Raw genomic sequence first — 24,481 nt, forward strand, 5'->3', positions numbered from 1 at the left:
TGTGCATGTGGGGAAAGGATTGGCAGTAGGAGGGTCAAAGAGGGAGTGGGGGTAGGGTTTGGGGGACATGTAGCTTCTCCTGTAACCCAGCAGAGATCCCTCTGAGGTTCACACCAGAGATCGTTTGTGTGTATGTGGCCCCGAGTCCTTTTCAGTTCCACAAGAACCCTGCAGATGTGAAAGGGTGTGGGCCAGACTTTCTTTTTTCTGCTGGATATAAAAATCCAATCCTCTTCTTGCTCTCTCTAATGCCCCTCCTCCCCCCAACTCTTCCCTGAATGAGGAACATAGAGGATGCTCTGTGAGGACACCCTCGTAGAATTTTCCTCCCCCTGTTCTGTGTTGATGTTACTGGCCCGGTACGGGTACAGTCTGACCCACTAATAATTAATTGAAAGCAGGAGCAAAAGACTTGATGTACATTGACACAAAGATGAAGGAGCAGGCAGTTTTGTCTTTAAGGACAACATTAGTTGCAGACTATTAGGTAGGGAGTTTCTGCACAAATTCAAAAAGATATTGCATGCCCATATGCCAAAGCACATTGGTTAAGCCCTGGGACTAAGGCAGAGACCTCTTTATTTGGAAGCAAAGATCACTCACGTTCTTTCTGGCCATGCCCAATGTCACTACATGATCGAAGATAGTGGCATTTTGTGTATATGCTGCCACAGCAGATTACCATAGCTTCCCCTTTGTTCCGTCCTACACAAAACCCATTTCTGAATTTCAGTTACAGTCTTCCTTCCACTCTAGAGTATTACTGTATCACAGTCAGAAGTGCCTGACTACTCAGAAAGAGGAAGTAGAGAACAGTTGTTGAATCTTTAGGTTGTAACAGATGCAATATTAGTCTGATTGCATTTGACTTGAAAGCAGAAACCAGAGAATGTTACAGCAGCTTTGTCTAATAATCTGTAGTGATTTTCATATGATCAAAAATTCTCAGTTGCAGCTTCTATCTACTATTTCCATTTTGAGAGAGAAGACACTTCATCCTTCACCAAGACGCTTCAGGCTCATTTTCATCCCAAACTCATTTTCATTCCTGCTATGTGAAGCTGTAACACAGGTTATGCAATTAGCAAGAAAAGTGTTTGCAGGAATGATAAGGAAAACTTGACAAATGAAGTACTCTCTAGGGTATCAGTTCTGCTGCTGCTTCTCTAAACAGAGCATGCTATAGTACCCAATTTAAAGACAATGTCAAATAATTTGAGCCCAAAATTTGACCTTCCTTATTCAAAGCACCTCAGTGTATGTGTGATTATATACACACACACAAAACTATATTAAAGGAACATTATTAAGGTTGCAAAGTCAAATGCTCAAAAGTTGGAAATGTCAGAATTAAGCTTGCCTGCGCAACCTAAATTCAGCCCCCTTGTGCATTGTGATACAGTCTTTAATTACATGATCGTATGCTATTTTTCTCACAAGACCCCTACCTCATTCAGTGCGCAGAATGGATGGAGCTCACTCAGTAAGCAGCAATTCAATATTTTATCTTATCCTCATCGTTCAATGTGTTGGCCCAGGCCTTCTTTACTGCACACCATGCAAACCATACTCTGAAGACAGATTTATTACTTTCCTCATGGGTTTTCTATGGTGCTTGTCACTATTGTATCTGAGTGCTTTACAAATATTAATTCATTTTTCTTCACAAAACCCTGTGAGGTGGGGGGGGTGGTATTATGCCATTTTACAGATGGGTAGCTGAGGCACAGAGAGATTAAACTAAAAAATGTCCACTAATTTTAGATACTCAATTTGAGACAAGTAGGACCTGACTTTTTCAGAGTACTTAGCATTATATAGTGCTCTGTAAGTTCAGAGCACAGTTCCCATTGACTTCAGTTGCCTTTGTGAGTGCTCAGCACTTCTGCAAATCAGGCACAGGGGTCTCAAGTCAGGCACCCAGGAAGTGAGAAATACACAATTAGTGACAAGGCATGAAAAGTTTTATTTAAGGGACTCACCTAACATTACAAAGTACCTCTGTGGCGCTGGTGGGGGATAGAATCCAGTTCTCCACAGGAGCGGTCAACTGCCTTAACCATGAGATCAGCCTTTCTCTTCTTGCAGTCCCCTGCCTCATTCACTACACATCATTCAACATCTGCAGCAAACACACCAGGCATTCTACGGCCAAGTTTACTTCACTACACAGCCTTGTTTCATCGCCAGAGTGGGTCCATGCTGTGTAATGAATGAGGCAGGGGTCTTGTGGAAATCATAGCATGTGTTCATGTTATTAAGACTGTATCATAATGCATATACACAAGGGGGCTGAATTAAGGTTGCAAGCCAAGCTGAATGTTGGCAATTCCTAACTTCTGAGTGCTTGACTTTGCAACCTTAATAATATTCTTTTAATGTAGGGGGGATGTGGGTGGATGGTTGTGAGTATGAGATTTCCTAGGTTTTTTTTTTTTTAAATCAAACTGAAAAACCCCCAGACATTTCATCATGTGGCATCATGTCGACACCCACGTGGATCATCAGCAGGATTTGAATTTTTAGATCTACTGCGCAGACCTCTGCCACTTGAGCTAATGGAGTAACTGAGAGCAATCATAGGTTGTCCTCAGTGTTGATCAGCAGTAGGGGTGAGATATAAGATACATGCATTGCCAGTGGGTTTCACAGATATTTGCTGACAGCAGAGGAAGGCTGAGACACTGGAATCTTGGGTTCCATTACAGGCTCTGTAGGGGAGTGTTCTTTAGTGGGCCCAGGCCCTTCTACCCATTTCCCCCACGCTTGACTCCTTCTGTCCCAGTCCTGTCTCTTCACTTCCCCAGACTCTTTGTCTCAGTTGCATTCTCCTTGCCTACTCAGTTGCACTGGGCATTTGATAGTGGCTGGAGGCCCTATGGTTGTAGAGACCTTGGAGTCAGCATAATGCTTTCAGAGGCGCTTTGTGTAGAGAGTATACTTGCCAACAGTCCTTACTACAGTTTAAGAAAAGATTCAGCCAGGGTCCCTCTCCTGTACAACTTTCCGATTTCTTGGACTGGGCCAAATCCCTACCTCACCTAGTCCTTAGACCTGCCTCCTTATAGGGTACTAAGCACAGCTGGCAGCATTCATTCAGCCCTTTCTCTGTGTCCCACTACCTGTGCATAAGGGAATGCAAGGAGCTCCCAGAGGTTTCTGCTGTTGAGTAGGAATGAGACAAGCCTGGTGCACAAATGAGGAAGTAAATGAAAGAGGAGGGCCATGTTGGTTTATGCAGATCAGAAGCACGAGGTGGGGCAGGGGGTGAGAAATCAACGATTTGATAAATCCTTGAGGAAAGAAATTTTATTTTCAAGGCTCGTGGAACTTCAAGGACCTTTATGAACTTTGAAGAAGGTTCTGCTTTAAATTGGCCTGATATGGAGAATAAAAACTATAAAAGTAAAGAATTACTTTAAAGATGATTTGAAGGGAACTGTCAAATCTCCATCAGCATTTACTATGTACTGAATGCCCCTTATTGCCCCATGAAAATAATGGTTCGTGTGTCCGTTCTAGTTTGTCTTATGACCTTCGTTCCTACGTTGATTGCAGCCTCTCCTTTTGATGCAGTGTCCCGCTATGCACTCTTTTTCTGGCAATCAACCCACTGTTGCTCAGAGCTGTCTGTGCAGTGTCAAAGTAGTGCCATTAGTTTACTATGCTGTATAGTGTTTCCAAATATTTTTACAGTAGAACTTTAGACATTTTGCAAGATAAAAATCCATTGTATAGTTTTGTAAAATACGTTAAGTGTATCAAGCCTCCTTCCAAACACCTCCTCCATTACCTAAACAACACTTTGGCTGGCGCTACTTTCTTTAGACGGATTCCATAATGGGTGTTGGTATTACAAGCTTAGTGGATGCTGGATGTCTTCATGGTGCAAAAGCCTATAATCGGAGTGGGGCTGGACACTGTGGAACCTAACAAAGGTAAAAGGACCATTTAAAACTAATATTACATTTGACCAGTAATGGTCACAATCTTCAGCATCCGATGAAGTGGGTATTCACCTACGAAAGCTCATACTCCAATGCGTTTGTTAGTCTATAAGGTGCCACAGAACTCTTTGTTGCTTTTACAGATCCAGACTAAGACGGCTACCCCTCTGATATTTTATCTTCAGTTTCTTACTCAGACAGAACTATCAGTGAGAGACACCCAACAAGTAGAGTTTTGTGTTGAATACAGACTGGGATTGGGCCTTGTCCTGTATTTCAATGTAATATGTTAGGACTGCATTCTAATACTCCTCCCTTGTTTTGATATGGACTTCAGTGGGATGATTTGTAGAGTAAGATACTATTCAATATGTATCAGAATCTGTCCCTTGTAATTTTTTGGGATGCTAAAATAGTTCTCTAGTGCCATATGTTTTAACCTCCATTTGCATTTATTTTGATTCAGACACCAGGCTTGGTTACCAAGCCAGTAATTGACAGCATTCTTTGTCTGCGGGATCAGAGGTGGAAAGAAGTCCGGAGCATACTGACCCCGGCCTTCAGCTCTGCAAAAATGAAAGAGGTAAGATGCAGTAAGTGCCATTGCTTTAATCCAAAGAAGCTGATGTTTTGTCTTCTGCAAGCACTTTCCTTGTATACTGCACTTCGAGGATATTTAAAGGACTGTCAACATGTCATTGTCAAACTGTTCAAGCCCCATTGTTTCGTGAGGGGAGGGATAGCTCAGTAGTTTGCGCATTGGCCTGCTAAACCCCAGGGTTGTGAGTTCAATCCTTGAGGGGGTCACTCAGGGATCTGGGGCACAATCAGTACTTGGTTCTGCTAGTGAAGGCAGGGGGCTGGACTCAATGACCTTTCAAGGCCCCTTCCAGTTCTAGGAGATAGGATATTTCCATTAATTTTATTTATTTGTGTGTATCAACACAATGTGGGCCAGAACCTCAGCTAGTGTAAATCGACATAGCTCTATTGACTTCAGTACTGCTGTGCTGTTCTGTATCAGCTGAGCATCTGGCCTTATAACTTTCTCCAATAAGAAATCAGTATGCTCATAAAAGTGTAGCAGATGTAATAAATAAATAAACTTTTAAAAATAAGCTGCTCTGATGGACTAAAGTACAGAAAATGGTAATGCTCACTACCAATCAGAACACAGCTTTTCAGTATTTGCAGAATTAGCAGCTCTCCCTTTAATGCACGAACCTCTGTCAGTCTCTTTTCATCCCTCTCTCCCCTTTATTCTTTAATTCTGGGATATAATAGAAATAGGTCACTGGAATAGAATGTAGTTGCAAAATAAATACCACTGATTGAAAATAAATATTTTTCTGCTAATTTTCTGTAAATTTCTCAGCATTTATTTACAGTAGGAAACCATTATCTTATGACAGAGTTGTATTTCATTGACACTATACCTCTTAATTAAATCCAGAGTAATGATTGACTGGTTAAACTCTGCTTTAAAACAAATCTTCCTTTTTTGCATTTATGCTGAAAAGGAAACACATTCCTCACTCTGGTGCCCAGTTCTTGGTTGTAAAATTTTCAACTGGGCAGAAGCTTGTGTTATTTTGACATGTTGCTGTCGAAATCCACAGTAACATCTAAATGCATCTGGCTTCTTTAGCTCTATAGACAGCAGTTGCTTAGCAACACCAGCTGTCACCTCCTTATTATGGTAAATTCTAATTGGCCATAAGCCTGGCAAGGACCGCTGATTAATCAGAACTGACAATATCATTGGTTATGCATCTAGACACTGACTCTGCGACTGGCTTGATAGCAAATTTCATAGACGGGATTTTTAAATACTCAAATGATTATTCAGTAATGGTGTGGCTGAAGAGGAGAGTTTTTTGCATTTCCTTAGCTAAAATTAATCTCTCTTACTGAATGTCTTCAGCACAGAGCAGTACAGGGCTTCAGCTTTTTGCTGTTTAAACTAACAAAAGATAAAACCAATTGCCACCTGGTTTGTACAGAGCAACCCCTGCTGGCACCAGTCAGGTCTCCGTTAGGAGGAAAAAAGATTCTTTGGACATTGTGCTTTGTGGTGATGATGCATATAAGTGTTTGCAGAGTTAATTTTTTAATGTGGGAGGAGAAGAATCCACACTTACATCTCATTCTGCTTGGTAGCAAAGGAACAACACCAAAGGAGATTAAAGATAGAGGATTAAGCCCTGTGCTGACTTAATGTCTAGCAGCAAGCTCATGTGTGCATACTGTAACATTTATGTTTCAGCCTTCTTCCACCTTTTGCTCCCTGTTCCAAACTGTGTATGCTGAGACTGTTAACATGCTGTTATTAGAAAAAGGAGACTTTTCCTACTATGGTTGTACAAGGTGACGAGGGGAGTGTTCAGGTCTAAACAATCAGGGAAGAGCTTCCTTCCAACAGTGTTACCTCTGTTCCTCCGTGTTGTGTGTGTCTGGAATGCCCCACTCCCCTTTGTTGAGAAACGCGATCTCCAGTTTAGGGGATCCCCACAAGTAACCTAAATCTGTTCGCTCATTTGCTTCAACAGCATCGTTCTATACCTATTCTAGTTCTGCCTGCCACTGTGCTTGGTTTTTTCCAGCAAAAAATGATACATCTGGGTACAGTGCTTTCCTGGTAAGGGTGTTCTTGGTTATTTTAGATGATTCTGTGTGAAATCAAAAAACCTCTTTTAAATGTATATGCTCCTCACTCTTGTATATCATTTTAAATCAAAAGTGGTATTTTGTCCTGGGATTTCAGTTTAACATGATTTAACTCCTCGCTCTCACATGCATCTCTCCGCTGCTTAATTTAGAAGTCATACTAGAATTTCTCAAAGGAAATCAATACTCATTCATTGGTATCCATCTCCCCTTCTCTTAAGCCTCCCACCTTTAGTACTTCCTACAGAGTCTCTGAAGTACTGCAATGACAGAAATACTAGTTTTTAGTATTGGCCATATTACAGCAAGGCCTGGTGTTCAGAACTTTTCTATATAATTAATCCTTTTAGTGCTTCCATTATAAAACCCTTTTTTTCAAGGAATTACAAATTGGCTGCTTTTGGTGTAAAATTTGGCATCTAAGGGTCTGGGTGAATTGCTTGTATTTTTTTTTCCTCCTGCATCATTTTTCATTTCTGCCATTCCCAATCCAGACATCATAGGTTGGAGTTCGTTAGCCTCTAACACTTCAGAGTGGCATCACATTTTAATGGCGTTTGCACCATATCGTTGTCATTTTACAATGCTTCACCAGCAGGGACTGTCATCTGCAGTCCTGTCCCAAGAGTGGAAGTGGAAGGAAATGGCCAGCTGCTTGACGAATAGTTCTTCTTTCCAGGAACCTGCCCACCTCTGCTCTCAGATCACTGGCGCCTTAGCACAGGCCTACCTGGCAGTAAGAAAATGCACCCCTTTCAGTTATTTCTGGAGCACTTGCATCACCATGTCCCCTGGTGTTCTATTATGCCCCGATTCCCTGGGGCACTAACAGGCTCTTCCACAGCATTTACAGAGGCTGCAAAAATCCTCAGCGAGTGCTGGGAATTGCACATGATCAATGTAGGTTACAGCTCTGTTCTGAGCAAACCATTATCTACCTGAATGCTGTAGGAGAACGGGGAGATTGAGGCCTGCAATAGGTCAATATTCTAATGAACCTGTGTGCTGAAGACAACCAACATAGCTGCCAAATAAATTACACACACACCTGGAACCCTAGTCCTTCAATTTTAAAAACAGTGGCCTCTACTACTTGAACTACACCTTCAGAGCTGGTAGTAACAGTAGGCTCCTTATTCACTCTGTGGGCTAGTCACTAGGGGGCAACATCGCATGCAGAAAGCTAGTACTTTACATTAGGGGCAGTTTTTCTGTCTGGATGGGAGACCTGGGTTGACAGACCTACAGGGCCCTCACCTCACCTTGTTTTTCCACAAAGCCAGGGGAGTGGTGTAATTGAGAAATTCACTAAGGACTGAGAAATTCACTGAGGATTTTCACCTGGTATTCTGAAAAAAGTCAAGCAGAGGCAGACACCAAATATGGAAAATGTCTACAAAGCTGAGCATTGTTAATTGTTAGGTGACCATGCCGGTGCTGCCTAGATTAGGATAATTGTTTTTCTAATGTGTTTCAAAATTTTCTATGTGGCTTCCACAATTCATTCACCCTGATTCTCCTAACTTGTTTGCATTAAAAGTTGAATGCTGTTCAAACATTGTTTTTATGGAGTTCCATATGCTCTTTTCTCCCTTTCTTTTTCTTTTTCTAATGAACACAAAAAGGCTAGTAAAACAGCTCACTCTCGTTGGAGGAGGTTTTAATGCTTGTTAGTGTGAAGCACTGAGGTATCGTAATGACAAGTGCAGTATAAGAACATTGATTCTCAGGTCTCGATCCTGCAATCAGATCTGTTGTGTGGACCTCTGCACTCATGTGGAGCCCCACTGAAGTCACTAGCAAATCAGATTGCAGGATAGGCCTTAGATTATAAATGCTTTGGGGGGAGGCCCATATCTTCCTTTATGATTGTCCAGCGGATAGCCAACGTGGCTCGCAATTGAGACCTCTGGGCGCTACTAAAATAGAAGTAATAAATAATCAGACTAGAAGTCAGGAGATCTGGGTTCTCTTCCTGGCTCTGCCAGTGACTTCCTGCATGACCTTGAGAGAGGCACTTGAGCGCTCTGTGCCTCAATCTCCTCTTCTGTAAAATGGGGATGATGATACCTGCTTCATGAGGTGGTTGTAAGACTTCATTAGTGATGTCAGTCACATGCTTTGAGGTTCTTGGATAAAAGATGTGTTAGAACTATCATAGCTACACCAAGATTCTTTTAAAGTTCTCTCCAGGTATGAAATAATAAAGCAAGAAAAGATGTTAGGCTGTTTGTTCATGCTGTAGTGATCTTGGTGCCCTGTTTAGCATTTCTTGAGAAAAGTAAAGAATGCACTTCTGATGATCCTGCAGTTCTGGACCCCTTGTCAGACTTGATAAATAATTATTCTTTCTTTTACTGCCCACACCAGCAGAATTCTATTGATTTTTATTTATTCTGATTGTGCTGCAGTGCTCTTGCCATATCCTATCAGCATACCTACAATCCTCTCGGCCATTGTCACCCGTTCAAACAAAAAGTTCAAGTGTGCAATGCAGGTAGCGCTGTTCTGAACAATTTGTGAAATGGAGCTTGTGTTAATGCTGTTTTTCTACCTAAAGAGGGTTGCAAAGCAGAACTTGTGACAATGTTGTACAAACAGTGATTTAAAACCTCCTCTCATGCCCATTTTGGATATTTGGATCTAGCAAATCCAAATAAAAAGAAGGGTCTGACAGTGGCAGCTGTGGGTCAGAATTCTGGGTGTAGCTCTGTAACTCCCCTGAGCTCTCCATGAGTCAAAGATGTTTTGAAAGTGCCTCTCATTACTGTACCGTGGTTGCTGGGCTTTTCAGCAAAATGCTACTGTTTCAGAGCCCCCTCCTGAAATATGCCAATATGTGTTATGCAGTTTGGGGAGCTGGAGCAGTTGCCCCACATGCGGGTCCTTCATTAGGAAAAGCTATTTCACTGAGTTAACAACAGTGAATGACACAGAGAATTGTGATAAAGGTAAGTTAAAAGAATGGAGGGAAATTTTGAGTGACTGCATATATGAGTCAAAGAAGAGTATTTGTGGGGTGGGACTCTCAGTGTCCCTTATGCCCCAGTGTTAGACCCTTCACTGGGGTCTGATCAGATAACTGCAAATGAAGAGATGCAGTTTCTTTTTGTCTTCCCTAGTGCTTGAGTATGGGGGTCATGAACACTGGCATGAGCTCTCACCCCACAAATAATCTTTCTTGACTCTTATATGCTGTCACCCACAATTTCTCTTCGTTCTTTTTTCCCTTGCCTCTCACAAACTCCTGTTTCTTCAGTCATCCGGACTGGCGGGGGCTCTTCATAGCCTGCCTACTTGCCACCAGGATTGGGAGATGGAGTCCCCGGAGTGGGTTTTCCATTACTGGTACAATTTCTGCCTTATCTACCTGCTGCTAATGTTTCAACACCAGTTCTTCATGAGCTTGTAGTTGTCTTCTCCCCATCCTCACACAGGGCTTCTCGCTGTGGGTCTGATCCAATGCCCTTCAAAGTTAATGGAAAGTGCCCAGTTTACTTCAGTGGATTTTGGATTAGGCCCTTAGTCCTTAGGTGGTGCCAAATGTTCTCATGTTCCGTGAGACCACCAGTACCAGGGCAGGGACCCTGCCTAGCAAGTTAGACAAACTGTATGTCAGACCAACAAAAAAGTGTCAACAGGGCATAATCACTGGGTTTAGTCCTGGGCTTCCCCCTCCATTGAATATATAAAGGGGGGGGCAGAGAGAGAGAGAGAGATTGAGGCATGGGGTCACGCATTGAGGCCCCAGTCCAGCAGAGTACTTAAACACCTGCTTATGTGCTGTGCTAGATCGGCACATGAATAATGAGGATAAAAAGAAATATTAACAGCTGTCTGATTGGCTGTGCACAGTTCATCCTGTACATTGAATGAGGCAGGAAGTCTGTAGAACAAATGGCATGTGATAATTTAATTAAACACTGTGTCATAATTCATATGCATAATGACGTAGAATTAAGATTACACAGGCCTTAATTCTGGCATTTCCTACTTTTGAATGCTTGGCTTTGCAATCTTAGCAACATTCTTTCAATATAGTATTTTTGATATAGTATTTGTGTGTATATGTATTGGGCACATTGTGCCATCTAGCTATAGACCTTATAGGTGAGTTGCTAGCACCATTTATTATTAAGGATGCCTCAAACTTCCCATTTAAAGGCCTTGATTTCAGTTGCTTATAACTTTCCCAAATTGTAACCATTCAGAATGAAATTTCATATGCTGGGTGTTCGCTTCAGCTTGAATTTATTTATTCATTTATTTTGAAAACTTCAGCACAGATGTCTGCGTTCTTGAAGATTGAGGTGAGGGGAAAATAGGTGTTTTTCCCCCATGTTAAAAAGTCTGGCAACATTTTTTGAGACTCTATGGTGCTTCCATGCTTTAAAACAGGGCTTGAAATTTAAAAAGGGGAGGCCTTTGTTTCAGAGATGTGCTTTTTCTGTACCTGGAAAAATCCACTCAGATTTGGCTGAGTTACAAGCCACAGTTCACACGTGCTCAGTAGAGACTTGCTAGAGTTTTGCACCTAAAATCTCCTGTGAAAAAACAGCATATGATCATATAATTAAAGACTGTATCATAATGCATAAGCAGAAGGGGGCTAAATTAAGGTTACCCAGGCTCTAGATATGCTCTAGTCCAAACAGGAATTAATTCAGGGAAGTCCTATGACCTGTTATGCAGGAAGTTGGACTAGATAATCGCAACAGTCATTTCTGGTTTTATAATCCATGAATTACTGTTCTCCAGCCCATATCATGCTGTCACAGTGCCGTATGATAGTGCTGCCTGCTCTTGTGCAATACAGTATGAAAAGCTGAATGATTATTATTGATGAACATACACAATCTTATTGATATTTTAATTATTATTTTTAATATATAAAGATGAGGTTTTCATGCTATAGCAGCAAATTGGTTAACCAGTTTTGCTGAAGGCTGAGATAGTTATGGAAAATTGTTAACATGACATGATATAGTTAGGAAATAATAATTGCTTAGGGTGGAAAGGATGTTCAGTGAGTCCTGCAGAGTGTAGACCATTGCCATGCATCAAGATGGGAGTTTATACTCCTTAATCCTGTTTAACACTGTGTTTGCCTATCATCTTGAGGAAGGAACCTCCAGCCTCCATCCACCAACCTCTGTGGTAGCGAGCAAAAGTAAGCAGCAGGAGCTGCCAATGATTGCAAAGGGGAAACATACCATGCAAGCCCTTTCCTCTGCCCCTAGAGGACACCAGCGGATGATCTCCAGACACTCCCATTAAAATGGGCACCATCTGACTGGGTGATTGGTTTTGTTCCACCCACCAGATTCTCATCCTGCACCTGAATCTGTGCTGTAGGATGAGCAGTTTGGAAGAATAGAACAGTGGGGTGGGCAGCACCAGCGGAGGAAGTTGTGAAAGAGAGAGGGGAGAGATGGTTGGTAAAGGGGGATTAGGGAAAATAAAACACTGTTTAAAAAAATAATCTGATATGGAAACAATCTTACCCTGAACATTTTGCTCTTTTGAGTGTAAGTTCTCTGTAGCAGCGAACATGTCTTTCTATGGCATATTGTGGGGGCTAATATTAAGGCAGATAAAATTAAATACTCAGAAATGTGGTTACTCAGAGAAGTGTGACTATGATGCTATTGAGCAAAGTAAACACCCCAGTGTACTGTGTATACATAGTGCCAGAAACTAACTGTTCTGTGCCAAGCCATATATTGGCAAGATTACGCAAGGAAGCCCCTGGCAACAAGAAAAACCCAACCCCAAGCACTCTTCTTTGGCAGATAGAAATAAATCTGGACACTGAGATACTCTTGCCATTAGATAACTGGCAGATCAAATATTTACAAGGAACATATTGTTTCAGTTTTACTCCATATGTTACTACCAGCCAATCAGAATGTACAGCAGCTGGAGTTTATTTACTTAACAGAAAATCATAGGTTGTGGAGCTCTTGCATTCTGATTGGCAAATGACAATGTATAATTAGGTAGTGCTCTCCAGGGCATAGCTGCTGAGTTTGTTTATTACTGTACTGTATTTTTTAAAGTTTTCTGTCATTTCTTTTCACCCACAACCACTATTTTATTTTTCTTGATGATTAAACAAAGGGCTTAAATTGCTCATGAATCAATACATGTGTCAGCCTGTGGTCTTTTTATATATTTATCATTGTTATTTATGGCCCCCCTCAACAAGAAAAATAGATAAATATATATCCTGCATAGTCGTCTTATGCAAATAATTATCTCGTCAGTGTATCCCTACCCTTTAACAATGCCTGCACACATTCACAACAAATCAAATACTTGTTGACTTCCATTTCCCTGGGTAGATTTACCAACCAAAAAATCGTATGGGTAGAAATAAAGTGCAACAATATTCAGAGATTTCAAGGGTTGGCAGAATATAGAAATTTCGAGCAATAGAGTGAGCTGCCTTGACCACCGCAAGAGTAACCCTTTCCACCCCTCACCCCCACCCTCACTCCATCAGCTGTTGGAAAGCTATAACAACTGGCTGGGTGGCTGCATGTCTGGTGATGAAGAATGAGGGAAATAAGGCAATAAAAAGAAAATGTATAATGATCACCATATGTTTAATAATCATACCTGTTTAAAATACTGATTTTTTTGTTTTGTTCTCCTTAAATGAATTTGTTATCTGGAAGGGTTTAACCCAGTGGTTACAAAACAACATTTCACACCATTTCAACCTGTTTAACCGATTTCTGGTAATTTCATTGAACCATCTGAGAAGAACCTCTTTGCAGGGGACTTTCCTGGGGAAGTCAAAGGGGAAAGGCGATTGTACTATAACTTCCCTAACCTCTCAGCACTTTTGCAGAATACCAATCTGGCTTCATCAGAATTCACATTCTGAGTTTCCTAGTATGAGGCCCAAATCAATCCAGTTTTGAGCTTAAATAGTAATGTCCTTTTCCTTTTAAGTATAGGCATGGAAGCTCAAGTGACTAACAATATTCCTAACTCAGAATGTTGCCTTCAGTAAACATATTGATTGCTCATCCACTGATCTCTTGGCTGTTTGTAATACAGACCATGTGTTCAGATGGCACCGTGCCTGTGTACAAAGTGTTATACCAGAAGGCAGAGGTGCCAAGCAACCATGGACTTGGATGAGCAGCCCACATTGCTCTGTTGATGTAGCAAAAGGATGCAATAAGTCATTTTTTGGTAGGAGTGCCACAGGAGTAGCACAAGCCCGTTTGCTCTTATCATGCTGGTTCACATCCATGCAGAATACCTGGATAGGAAGGCAAGGAGGGTGTGGAGCTTGCGGGTGTATGTGGTTGCCTATCTAGGCAGCTTGTATTCCAATGGGTGCATATAATAGTCACTGGGGATACAATGAGGTAGCAAATCATGGATTATAGAGAAGTACAATTCACAGACCCTGTGAAGAAAAGGACATAGCAGACAATGCTGCCACGGGATACGCTCAGATCACAGGCTGTGCACTAACTCAAGGAGTCAAGCCACCCATGGAACATAATTGTGATTGGTGTCTAATTGTCAGGGATCAGGGCACCCCAACAAGCGTAGCTTAGCTGCAGCAGGCCACTTGATTGACTGCACTGCCCGATTAGTCAGGAAGGGCAGCTGGATGACTTTTAGCAAGCAGCAGTGGCAGCTCTCTGGCTGTTCAGTGCATTCACTCCTGTAGCCACAATCCTCCCTGTGCCTGCTGCTCATCACTTTTTCCCCCTGTCCTGCTCCAGCACTGCTCCTAGTCCTGTTCCTGCCTTGTTTCCCAGCCGTGCTCATACTCACTCCTTGCTACCTCCGTTTGCTCCTGCTTCTGACTTCCTTACCCTGACTCTGGTTCTTGACTCCCGCTCTGACTCCTGTGGTGGCTACTGATTCCTGACAGCAGCCTTGACCCTTAGATTGGAGCCACTTCCCAGTGCCTGCTTTGACCACTAGGCTTGACTCCTGCTCTGACCAATAGGCATGACTGCCCACAGCCAGGTCTCTTACACTAATGCCCTTTTTATGTGTGGCAGTACAAAGATCAATACCAAATGGGGTTTTGATCATTGCTCTGCTTTTGCCCTGACTTGTAGGAGTCAACAAAGATCCTCTGTTAACCACAGCCAGGCCATGGTTAGATCCACTCTTGACCGTCATGTGTCATCACCTGCGAAGGACTGTTAGCAGAGTATTTTGATGGGCATTAACCATATGTATATCCGTGTAGTGACAATTGCTGTTCCCAAGAACCTTTTCCCCATGTAGTGATAACACTATTTTCTGCACACTGTAGTAGACTATAACACAAGGCATTTATACGATGCTTTGCTAACAGTCTTCAGATCCGCAAAACTCTCTGCCTTCAACAGGATTCTACACAGAAGATCTTGTGAACACTGTACCATCTACTGTTTGTAACTAATATAGAGGAAATTGTTGGGGTTTTTTATTATGCCATGTGTGTTCCTTTTCAGATGACTCCACTAATAAACCAAGCATGTGATGTCCTGCTGAGTAACTTGAAGGTGTATGCAGATTCTGGCAATGCTTTTGATATCCAAAGGTACATTCACCACACTACAAATGAGAATCACCTTTTCAAAATACTTGAATAGTCACGCTTCCCTTAAATACACACTTACTTTACAAAAGGAGTTCTCAGTTTTTTTCGGACGGTGGATCACAGCTTAAAGCTGGGTGTGTCTGATGAGACACCTCTCCTTTGCAGTCATTATCACTCTAATGGTATGTCTGTGCTGCAAATAAAACACCACGATGCTGAGTCTCAGAATCCAGGTCAATCAGGCTCGGGCTCGCAGGTCTCAGCCTGTGGGGCTAATAATAGCAGCATAGATGTTCCTGCTTGGGCTGGAGCCCTGGTTCTGAAACCTGTTGAGGGCTGATGGTCTTGGAGCCCAGTCTCCAACTTAAGCAGGAATGAATACGCTGCTATTTTTAGCCCTACAACGGAACCTCAGAAGCTCAAGTCAATTGACCTGGTCTCTGAAATGCAGAGCCGTGAGTTTTTCTTTGCAGTGTAAACGTACCCTAACATCCCTGTGGCACCAATTGCTTATTTGGAAAAGTAATTTTAGGAGAGTATCTAAGGCAGTGGTCCCCAACCTTTTTTGTCTGGCGGCAGCCAGACGATGAGCCACAGAGGACCGTGATGGCAAACAAGCATCCACCGAAATTCCGCCAACAAGCGACAACGTCGATAGGCATCACCACCGAAATGCCAACAACAAGCAGCAGCATCCATAATCAGCAGCATTTCGGTGGCGACTCCTCTGGATGATGCAGCTTGTCGGCGGCATTTCGACGGATGCTTGTCCACCGAACAGTATGCGGGCACGCTTAGACATCCCGGCGGGCTGCTGCGTTGGGGACCCTGATCTAAGGTATTTGTAGTTATCTTTTAATGAAGTGAATACAAAAAGGAGAGAGAGATCAGTCTGTGTCCAATCAGCTCCCTTTTGTCCACTAGAGCATAAGAACGGCCATACTGTGTCAGATCAATGGTCCATTCAGCCCAGTATCCTGTCTACTGACAGTGGCCAATACCAGGTGCCCCAGAGGGAGTGAACCTAACAGGTAATGATCAAGTGATCTCTCTCCTGCCATCCATCTCCACCCTCTGACAAACAGAGGCTAGGGACACCATTCCTTACCCATCCTGGCTAATAGCCATTAATGGACCTAACCTCCATGAATTTATCTAGTTCTCTTTTAAACCCTGTTATAGTCCTAGCCTTCACAACCACCTTAGGCAAGGAGTTCCACAGGTTGACTATGCGCTGTGTGAAGAAGAACTTCCTTTTACATGTTTTAAACCTGCTGCCCATTAATTTCATTTGGTGCCCCCTAGTTCTTATATTATGGGAACAAGTAAATAACTTGTCCTCATTCATTTATGAATAGAAACATTCACTTAGAAACATATGAACACAGGAACTGCCATACTGGATCAGACCCATCTAGTCCAGTATCCTGTCTCTGACAGTGCCAGCACCAAAAGTTGGCAAGGAACCCCAAGATAGGCATTTGTAGGATAATTTGCCTCAACTTTAGTTCTCATCCTCATCTCTAAATAGTCAGAGATTGGCATAAACCCTGAAGTATGAGGTTAAATATCTCTTTCAAAATTTTTGTTGGCATTGACTATTATAACACTGGGTTATTCTTGTTATCAATATTAATGTCCAATTCCTTTTTGAATCTTGCAAAATTCTTGGCCTCACTAACTTCCTGTAGCAATGAGTTCCACAGTCTAATTAAGTGAAAAAGTATTTCCTTTTATCAGTTTTGAATTTGCCAACTTTTAATTAAATTGAATGTTCCATTGTTCTTATGTTATGAGATAGGGAGAACAGAAGCTCCTGATCTGCTTTTTCTAGACTATTTAATCTACAAGTATATAGTTATTTTATAAACTTGTATCATATCCTCTCTTATTCATCTTCTCTCTAAGGTAAACAATCCCAGTCTCTGCAATCTCTCTTCATGTGATAGTTTTCCCATGCCTGTAATCATTCTCATCGCTCTCCTCTGAACCCCCTTTAATTCTGTGCTGTCATTTTTTAGATGAATGTCAGAATCCTTGGAGGTATTCTATCTGTTGCTTTTTAAATTGTCATTTTGTTCCAGTACCTCTTCTCTGACACCTTAATCTCTGATAGTACCTCATCTTTATTAGCAGGAAAGAGCAGGTCCAGGGTAGGTATCTCCCCAATATCCTCTGCAGTGAAGACTGATGCAAAGAAATAATTTAGTTTCTCAGCAATGTCCTTGTGTTCCTTTGTGGTTCCCTTCAGTCCCTGGTGATGTGCAAACCATCAGTGGTCCGTCAACCACAGTTTGAGAAATGCTGCTGTACAATATATGGATAGAAATTATTGGCAGGGTTATAAGGAACATTCTCACAGACAGGGATCTGCGTTTGAGTTAAAGAGGCAGCTTTTTCGTAGTCAAAGCACTAGAGAATCTGATACCTAGAATCAAACTAGTCTTTCATAAGATGACATGGGGGCTGTGAATAATTTGATAGTTGTTTGTGAACCCCTGACATACTGCATTTGATTTATGGTCATTTATAAAGAAACTTTTTTTTCTTTTTATAGTTTAGGAGTACAGTTCCTAACCAAAGGGCTTTATAAACAATAGTAAAATTTCTCACATGAACTTTAGAAGAGACTGGAAGCTGCTATTATTAATAGCATTTAGCCTTTGTTGTTAGAAGAATAAGGAAAAAAATTGCTGTAGGTGAAACTCAAATCTAATGAAAATTGATCCAAATCTAAAAAACAAAGGGGAAAAAGATATAATGTGATATTTATGAAGCAGATATTGAGAGAACAAGTTAGGACTTATTTAGACAAATTAGATGTCTTCAGGTTGGCAGGGCTGGATGAAGTAAATCCTAGAATACTTAAGGAACTGTCTGAAGAGATCTCTGAGCCATTAATGATTATCTTTGAGAACTCCTGGAGGACGGGAGAGATCCCAGAGGACTGGAAAGGGGGAAATGTAGTTCCTATTGGAGGAATATGGCCAACCCATGGAATTATAGACCAGCCGGCTTGACTTCAGTACCCGGAATGATGATGGTGCAAATATTCAAACAATAAATGTTGTAAGCCCCTAGAATATAATAAGGTGATAAGTAATAGTTAGCATGGATTTGTCATGTCAAATTAATGTAATATCCTTCTCTGACAGGAGATAACAAGCTTGTGGGTAGGAAGGAATATATCTTTACTTTAGTAAGCCTTTTAATGCTGTCTTACATGACCTCATAAACAAACTAGGGAAATGTAGTCTAGACAAACTTGCTATAAACTGGGTGCAGAAATGGTTGGAAAACCATACTCTGAGCGTAGTTACAGTTCACAGTCAAGCTGGAAGGTCATATTGAGTGGGGTCCTGCAGGGAACTGCCCTGGGTCAGAACCTGGTCAATATCTTCATAATTAATTTGGATAATGGCACAGAGAGTAGACTTATAAAGTCTGTGGACAATACTAAATTTGGAGGGGTTGCAAGTGCTTTGGAGGACAGGATTATAATTCAAAATAATCTTGACAAACTGGAGAAATGGTCTGAAATAAATAGGATGAAATTCAATAAGGACAAATTTAAAGTACAATACTTAGAAAGGAGTAATCAACTGCACAAATATAACATGGGAAATGACTGCCTAGGAAGGAGTCCTGCAGAAAAGGATCTGGGAGTCATAGTGCACCACAAACTAAATATGAGTCAACAGTATAATACTGTTGGAAAAGAAAAAACGAACATTGTGGGCTGTATTAGCAGTCGGGTTGTAAGCAAGAATTCTTCCGCTCTGCCCAGCACTGATAAGGCCTCAGCAGGAGCTCTGTATCTAGTTCTGTGTACCACACTCTGGGAAAGATGTGGATAAACTGGAGAAAGTCCAGAGGAGAGCAACAAAAATGATTAAGGGGCTAGAAACTATGACCTGCAAAGAGAGATTAAAAAAATTGATTTTTTGTTTAGTGTGGAGAAGAGAAGACTAAGGAGGGAACATGATAGCAGTGTTCAAGTACCTAAAAGTTGTTATAAAGAAAAGGATGATAAATTGTTCTCCTTATCTACTGAGGATAAGACAAACTGCAATTTAAGCCCATTGCTTCATGGAAGATCTAGGTTAGACATTAGGAAAACTTCCTAACTTTAAGGGTAGTTAAACACTGGATCAAATTGCTGTGGAGTCTCTGTCATAGGAGGTTTTTAAGAACAGGTTAGACAAACACCTTCAAGAGATGGGGTAGATGGTACTTAGTTCTGCCTCAGTGTAGAGGACTTGACTAGATGACCTACTGAGGTCCATTCCAGTCTTACATTTCTGTGATTCTATGGAGATGCAAACAAGGAGCTAATGAGGTCCTGTTCTTAAATTCAATGCAGGAGTTATGGCTGCTTCACTTTGGATGTCGTCGCTAGCGTGGCTTTCGGTACCCACGTGGATTCTCAGAAGAATCCTGATGATACCTTTGTTAAGAACTGCAAAAAATTCTTTGAATTTTCAATGCTTAGGCCCATCCTAATTCTAATAAGTAAGTATAGCCCATCTTTGTCTGTCTATTTATTTATTTATTTATTTATTTAAAAAATGATTCCTGAGTCACAAAACCTTGTGAAGTGGGAGCAGGAAGATGCAGTGAAGGCTTTGATTGAGAAGTATTCACAGTGCAGCCCACACACCAAATACACCCAGTAGATTTCTACAATGTGGCCCGCATCCATCCTCATCTTCATTGTGAACATATTTCCTGATGAGCTGCGTATCCCAAAAGGGAACACTTCACCTTGATCTGAGTGGAAGTCTTCTGGCACCTGTAGTCTCTGTGGGCTACACTTCCATAATGAAACTGAGTCACTGCAATGTAATCCATGTTGTGTGAATTAAGTGTGGTCCGTGGGCTACTGACAGATTCTTAATAAGGCCCATGCTTGAGCCAGGGCTGGCTCCAGCTTTTTGGCCGCCCCAAGCGAAGAAGAAAAAAAAGAAGAACCCAAATGAGCTGCCATCGAAGTGCCACTGAAGAGGAAGAGAGGGAGTGAAGGACCCACCGCTGAATTGCAGCCTCAGACCCGGACGTGCCGCCCCAATAATGAACAGACATGCCGCCCCTTTCTATTGGCCGCCCCAGTCACCTGCTTCCTTCGTTGGTGCCTGGAGCTGACCCTGGCTTGAGGAGTTTGAATGCCCTCTGTTTATTTCATAGGAATAAAAAGCCCACCCCCAACAAAATCATACAGAAAGGGGATGAGGTGAGGGGATAAATGTGTCCAAATATAAGTCCTTAAAATTATAATTTAAAGAGCAGCTGTCTGTCTGGAGTCTGTAAAGGATGAAGATGATAAATGCTGGTACAGGAGGCAATTAAAAGAATGTATTTATTTTGAGGTGAAAAAATAGGGAATGCATTATGGGACTGGTAATGGAATATAAAGCCTTAGGTCATAAATTCTAGTCCAGCTGAGGCTGATTGCGACTAAGGCCTTGTCTATACTTAGATACACCTCTACTCCCATATAACGCTGTCCTCGGGAGCCAAAAAATCTTACTGCGTTATAGGTGAAACCGCGTTATATCGACCTTGTCTTGATTCGACAGAGTGTGCAGCCCCCTCCCACTCTGAGCACTGCTTTACTGTGTTACATCCAAATTCATGTTATATCAGGTCACGTTATATCGGGATAGAGGTGTAATTAGGAAACATAATTGCAGAAGCTGTAGTGTTGACAGGATTCATTCATTTTTACCATCCTGTTATTTAGACCTGCTCAGAGTAGAGTTAGAAAACATGATGGTACAAAGTTCCTGAGCTCATCTGAACATTGTCTGCACTGCAGATTGTACCAGTACTGTCACCGATATAGCTGTCCCCATTGGGAATTATGTATCTGTAAAATCCTTGTGTGAAATCCTGGCCCCATTGAACTTGATGGAAGTTTTGACATTGACTTCAGTGGGCCAGGTATCAATAAGGCCTTAGTAAGCCGAGTCCTCCATTAAAGAAAGTAAGTTTCTGCATCATGTGGGGGGTGTGTATGGAGAAAGCTGGTCTTCAGCATTATCCTTGCCACTAGTGCATCACACAGTTTGATTCACAACAGCTTGTTGGCTTGCATGCTGATCTCACAGGAGTGTTATGACAATTAGTTAGTTAGCTCATGGTGCACTGTTGTGATAGCTAAACAGGGAGCTGTTTGATAGCCTAGTGGGTAATGGTTCACCTGCCAGCTTAGTTATACTGAAGTTCAATACTTCAGGTTTCTAGTCACTGATTGAGCGCACCCTTAGGCCCTGGTTACGCTTTAGTGATATCTTGCTTCCAGGTTCCCTCTGCCTTGGTCTCTTCTGTAAAAGGGTGTGTAGTAGAAAGAGTAAAGTAGGCAACCAGTTTCCTATACATGGACAGGGAACAGGAAATGGGAGATAGATTACCATCTGTCTAGAGCATTGTTTCCCAAACTTGGGACACCGTTTGTTTAGGGAAAGCCCTGGTGGGCCGGCCCGGTTTGTTTACCTGCCGCGTCCGCAGGTCCTGCCGATCATGGCTCCCACTGGCCACGGTTCATTGCTCCGGGCCAATGGGAGCTGCTGGAAGCGGTGGCCAGCACATCCCTCAGCCCACGCCACTTCCAGCAGCTCCCATTGTCCTGGAGCAACAAACCGTGGCCAGTGGGAGCCATGATCGGCTGGACCTGCGGACGCGGCAGGTAAACAAACCGGCCCAGCCCGCCAGGGGCTTTCCCTAAACAAGTGGCATCCCAAATTTGGGAAACACTGCTCTAGAGTTTCATGGGTCCACTCCATACCCTACCAGGCTAGCTTGTAGGATTAAAAATCTCAGATTTAATTATCTGAGGGATGGGAGGGGGAAAATCTCCTTTTTTCACCATGATGCTCCAGCATTATGAGGTCGCATTGAATTTTTATACTGTGGGACAAAACTGCAAATCGTAGCAATCTTTAGAGGGCATGTGACTAACAAGAGATTCCTAGCCAAAATAGGCTGGAGGATATGCCATATCAGTCTGTAATGGAGGGATGAAATCAGAGAAATAAGTGGTATAAAATTAAAACAGACTACTAAATGGGGACCCAAATAAAGTTGAGATGGAGGAGATAAGTGTTCCACACCTAACTTCAATGTTCTCTCTTTAATAATCTCTTACAGTTGCATTTCCATTCCTAATGATCCCACTGTCCCGGATTTTGCCAAACAAGCGTCGTGATGAGATGAATGGATTTTTTATCAAAGCCATTAAGAATATGATTGCCTTAAGAGACCAGCAAGATGCAAATGAGGTAAGGTATCTCTGTAATAAATGTAAGGATGGGCAAGTGTATTTGAATAAAATCAGAACTCACACACCCCTTGGTCTAAAATGCAAACCCAGCCTGATTTTAATGTTCAAAATAATATTGACGACATTGTTTGTCTAACTTTCACATGCTTCTGCCCCTCTTTGTATGTGTGTGTATGGCGGAGGGGACAGGGGAAAAGAGAACTGCTAAAATACTACAAGAAAAGCATCTGTCTTAGTATTTCTGCCCTGTTTAAAACAACGAAGTACAAAATTACTCACAAGGAGCCTGATCTCAGGAGATTTCCAGCCTAGCTTCTAGACCAAGAGGTATTTATTAATTCAACCAAATCAGCTATCACCTATCACTTTGCAGACTGTTTCTTTTTCATCTAGACATAGAACTATTCTAATTATCTAATACTGTGGCATTGTAGAGTATGTGTAGACACTGGGCGTTATAAAAAAGGAACAGCTCAGTTCTCAATCTGAAAAACATTTGGAACATAGACAAGCCCTTCAGGCTTTCTTCCTTTTGGACTGTTCGTTAACATGGGCTCTCCATTTTAGGCCCACAAAACGTTGACCCCTTAATTCTAGATTTATAGACAGAAATGAGGAATGCAAACAAGATTTCTATTTTGGAGGAACCAAACTTCTTTTTCCCATATAACTTAATTTGGCTGTAAAGTTTGACAGAGCATGTACGCCAGCCAGCTGTTAATTCTGAAATGTAGGGGGTGCCCTATCCAGTATCCAGGTTTGACATCAATTGAATGGGAGGAAAACAAATCACACTTGGGGTTATGGCATATGAAAGAACAACAGGTCTTCCCAACCATCTCTCTCAAACAGCCTAACCCCACATCTGCAGTGCCACCTTTGAGAAAATAATGGATTTCAGCCTACTCAGCGGTATATCAGAGATGCATTTAAAACACAGATCAGTGTTCAGAGATATTTTCTATTTTGTTTTGTGCTCTGCTCCTTTCGACTCTACCGCTCCTGCTCTGTCTTGTATTCTTATGTTTGCTATGCTTTTGTCTTATTTTTCTTTTCCTCATTTTCTCCTCTGGCCATTCCTCCTCTTTCTCCATCTTCTCCCCCTAGCTATCAGCCTCCTGCCCATCTCTGCCTCTGCATGCCTCTCCCCTTCACCCCCCGCATCCTTTGTTTTCACTCTTCCCTACCCCCAGGTATGCCCTACCACAATCAATGTCCATGTCTGGTTCATGCAGATGAGTTGCATAGCTGCTGGCTCAGGCTGTTATATAGGTGCTTTTGCTTACAGGCGGTGTGTCTGATTTGCCTATAGAGTCACCACTTCCAGCACAGACCACAGCCTGAGTGACTGGCTCCGTATTGATCTAGCTGTAGATATGATGCGCAGTGGCTCAAAGATTCATGCAGAGTGGGGAGCTTGCAGAGATAGCAGGACAGGGTATATTTGCAAATTCTGGAAGGTCTAGTAGCAAGGTGGAAGGTGGTGGTTATTTGTTTGTATTGTGGTAGTGGCTCGGAGTCCCATTAGAGAAGCAGGGATGGAGGCTGGGGAGCAGGGCAGGGCTGGAGCAGAGTGGGGAGCTTATACGGATTGCGGAACAGGGTATATTTGCAAATTCTGTAAGATCTAGTAGGAGGTGGTTATTATTTATTTATTTGTACAAACAGCCTGTTGCTGGCTGTAATTCTACCTCCACCCAGGCTCTTGCCTACTTTGAAAAATTGTCCCATGGTAACTTTTACAAATGTTGGTAACGATGTTCTTATTGTTCAAGAACTTGGCCAAGACTTTGAAAAGTGACTGTAGAGTTTGGTGCCTCAATACCTTTTAAGTGTCTCAGGTATTCATCCAAAAACAGAGGCACCCAAAATCATTAGGCACTTCTGAAAATGTTGACTCTTGTGACTAGATTGCCACTCAATTTTGCCAGATACAGGCAACATTCATAACGTTCCAGGAACCAAAAAGCCTCAAACTAATTTATATAGAAAATGGAGAGGAATGCAGCTGGCCTTCATGTC

At 42.1% G+C, this 24,481-nt stretch overlaps 1 protein-coding gene across 1 annotated transcript in view; it reads left to right on the top strand.

The window, feature by feature from the left end:
* Positions 1–24,481, top strand: part of TBXAS1 (thromboxane A synthase 1) — a 355,058-nt gene that overhangs the window by 217,838 nt on the left and 112,739 nt on the right. Inside the window, exons 6-9 of the mRNA XM_030544287.1 lie at positions 4,414–4,530; positions 15,092–15,180; positions 19,544–19,692; positions 22,327–22,457. Coding sequence (XP_030400147.1) covers positions 4,414–4,530; positions 15,092–15,180; positions 19,544–19,692; positions 22,327–22,457 — 486 coding nt within the window. The remainder of the gene's footprint in view (positions 1–4,413; positions 4,531–15,091; positions 15,181–19,543; positions 19,693–22,326; positions 22,458–24,481) is intronic.

Source organism: Gopherus evgoodei, chromosome 1 (genome assembly GCF_007399415.2).
Source record: "Gopherus evgoodei ecotype Sinaloan lineage chromosome 1, rGopEvg1_v1.p, whole genome shotgun sequence".
Taxonomy (NCBI): domain Eukaryota; kingdom Metazoa; phylum Chordata; order Testudines; family Testudinidae; genus Gopherus; species Gopherus evgoodei.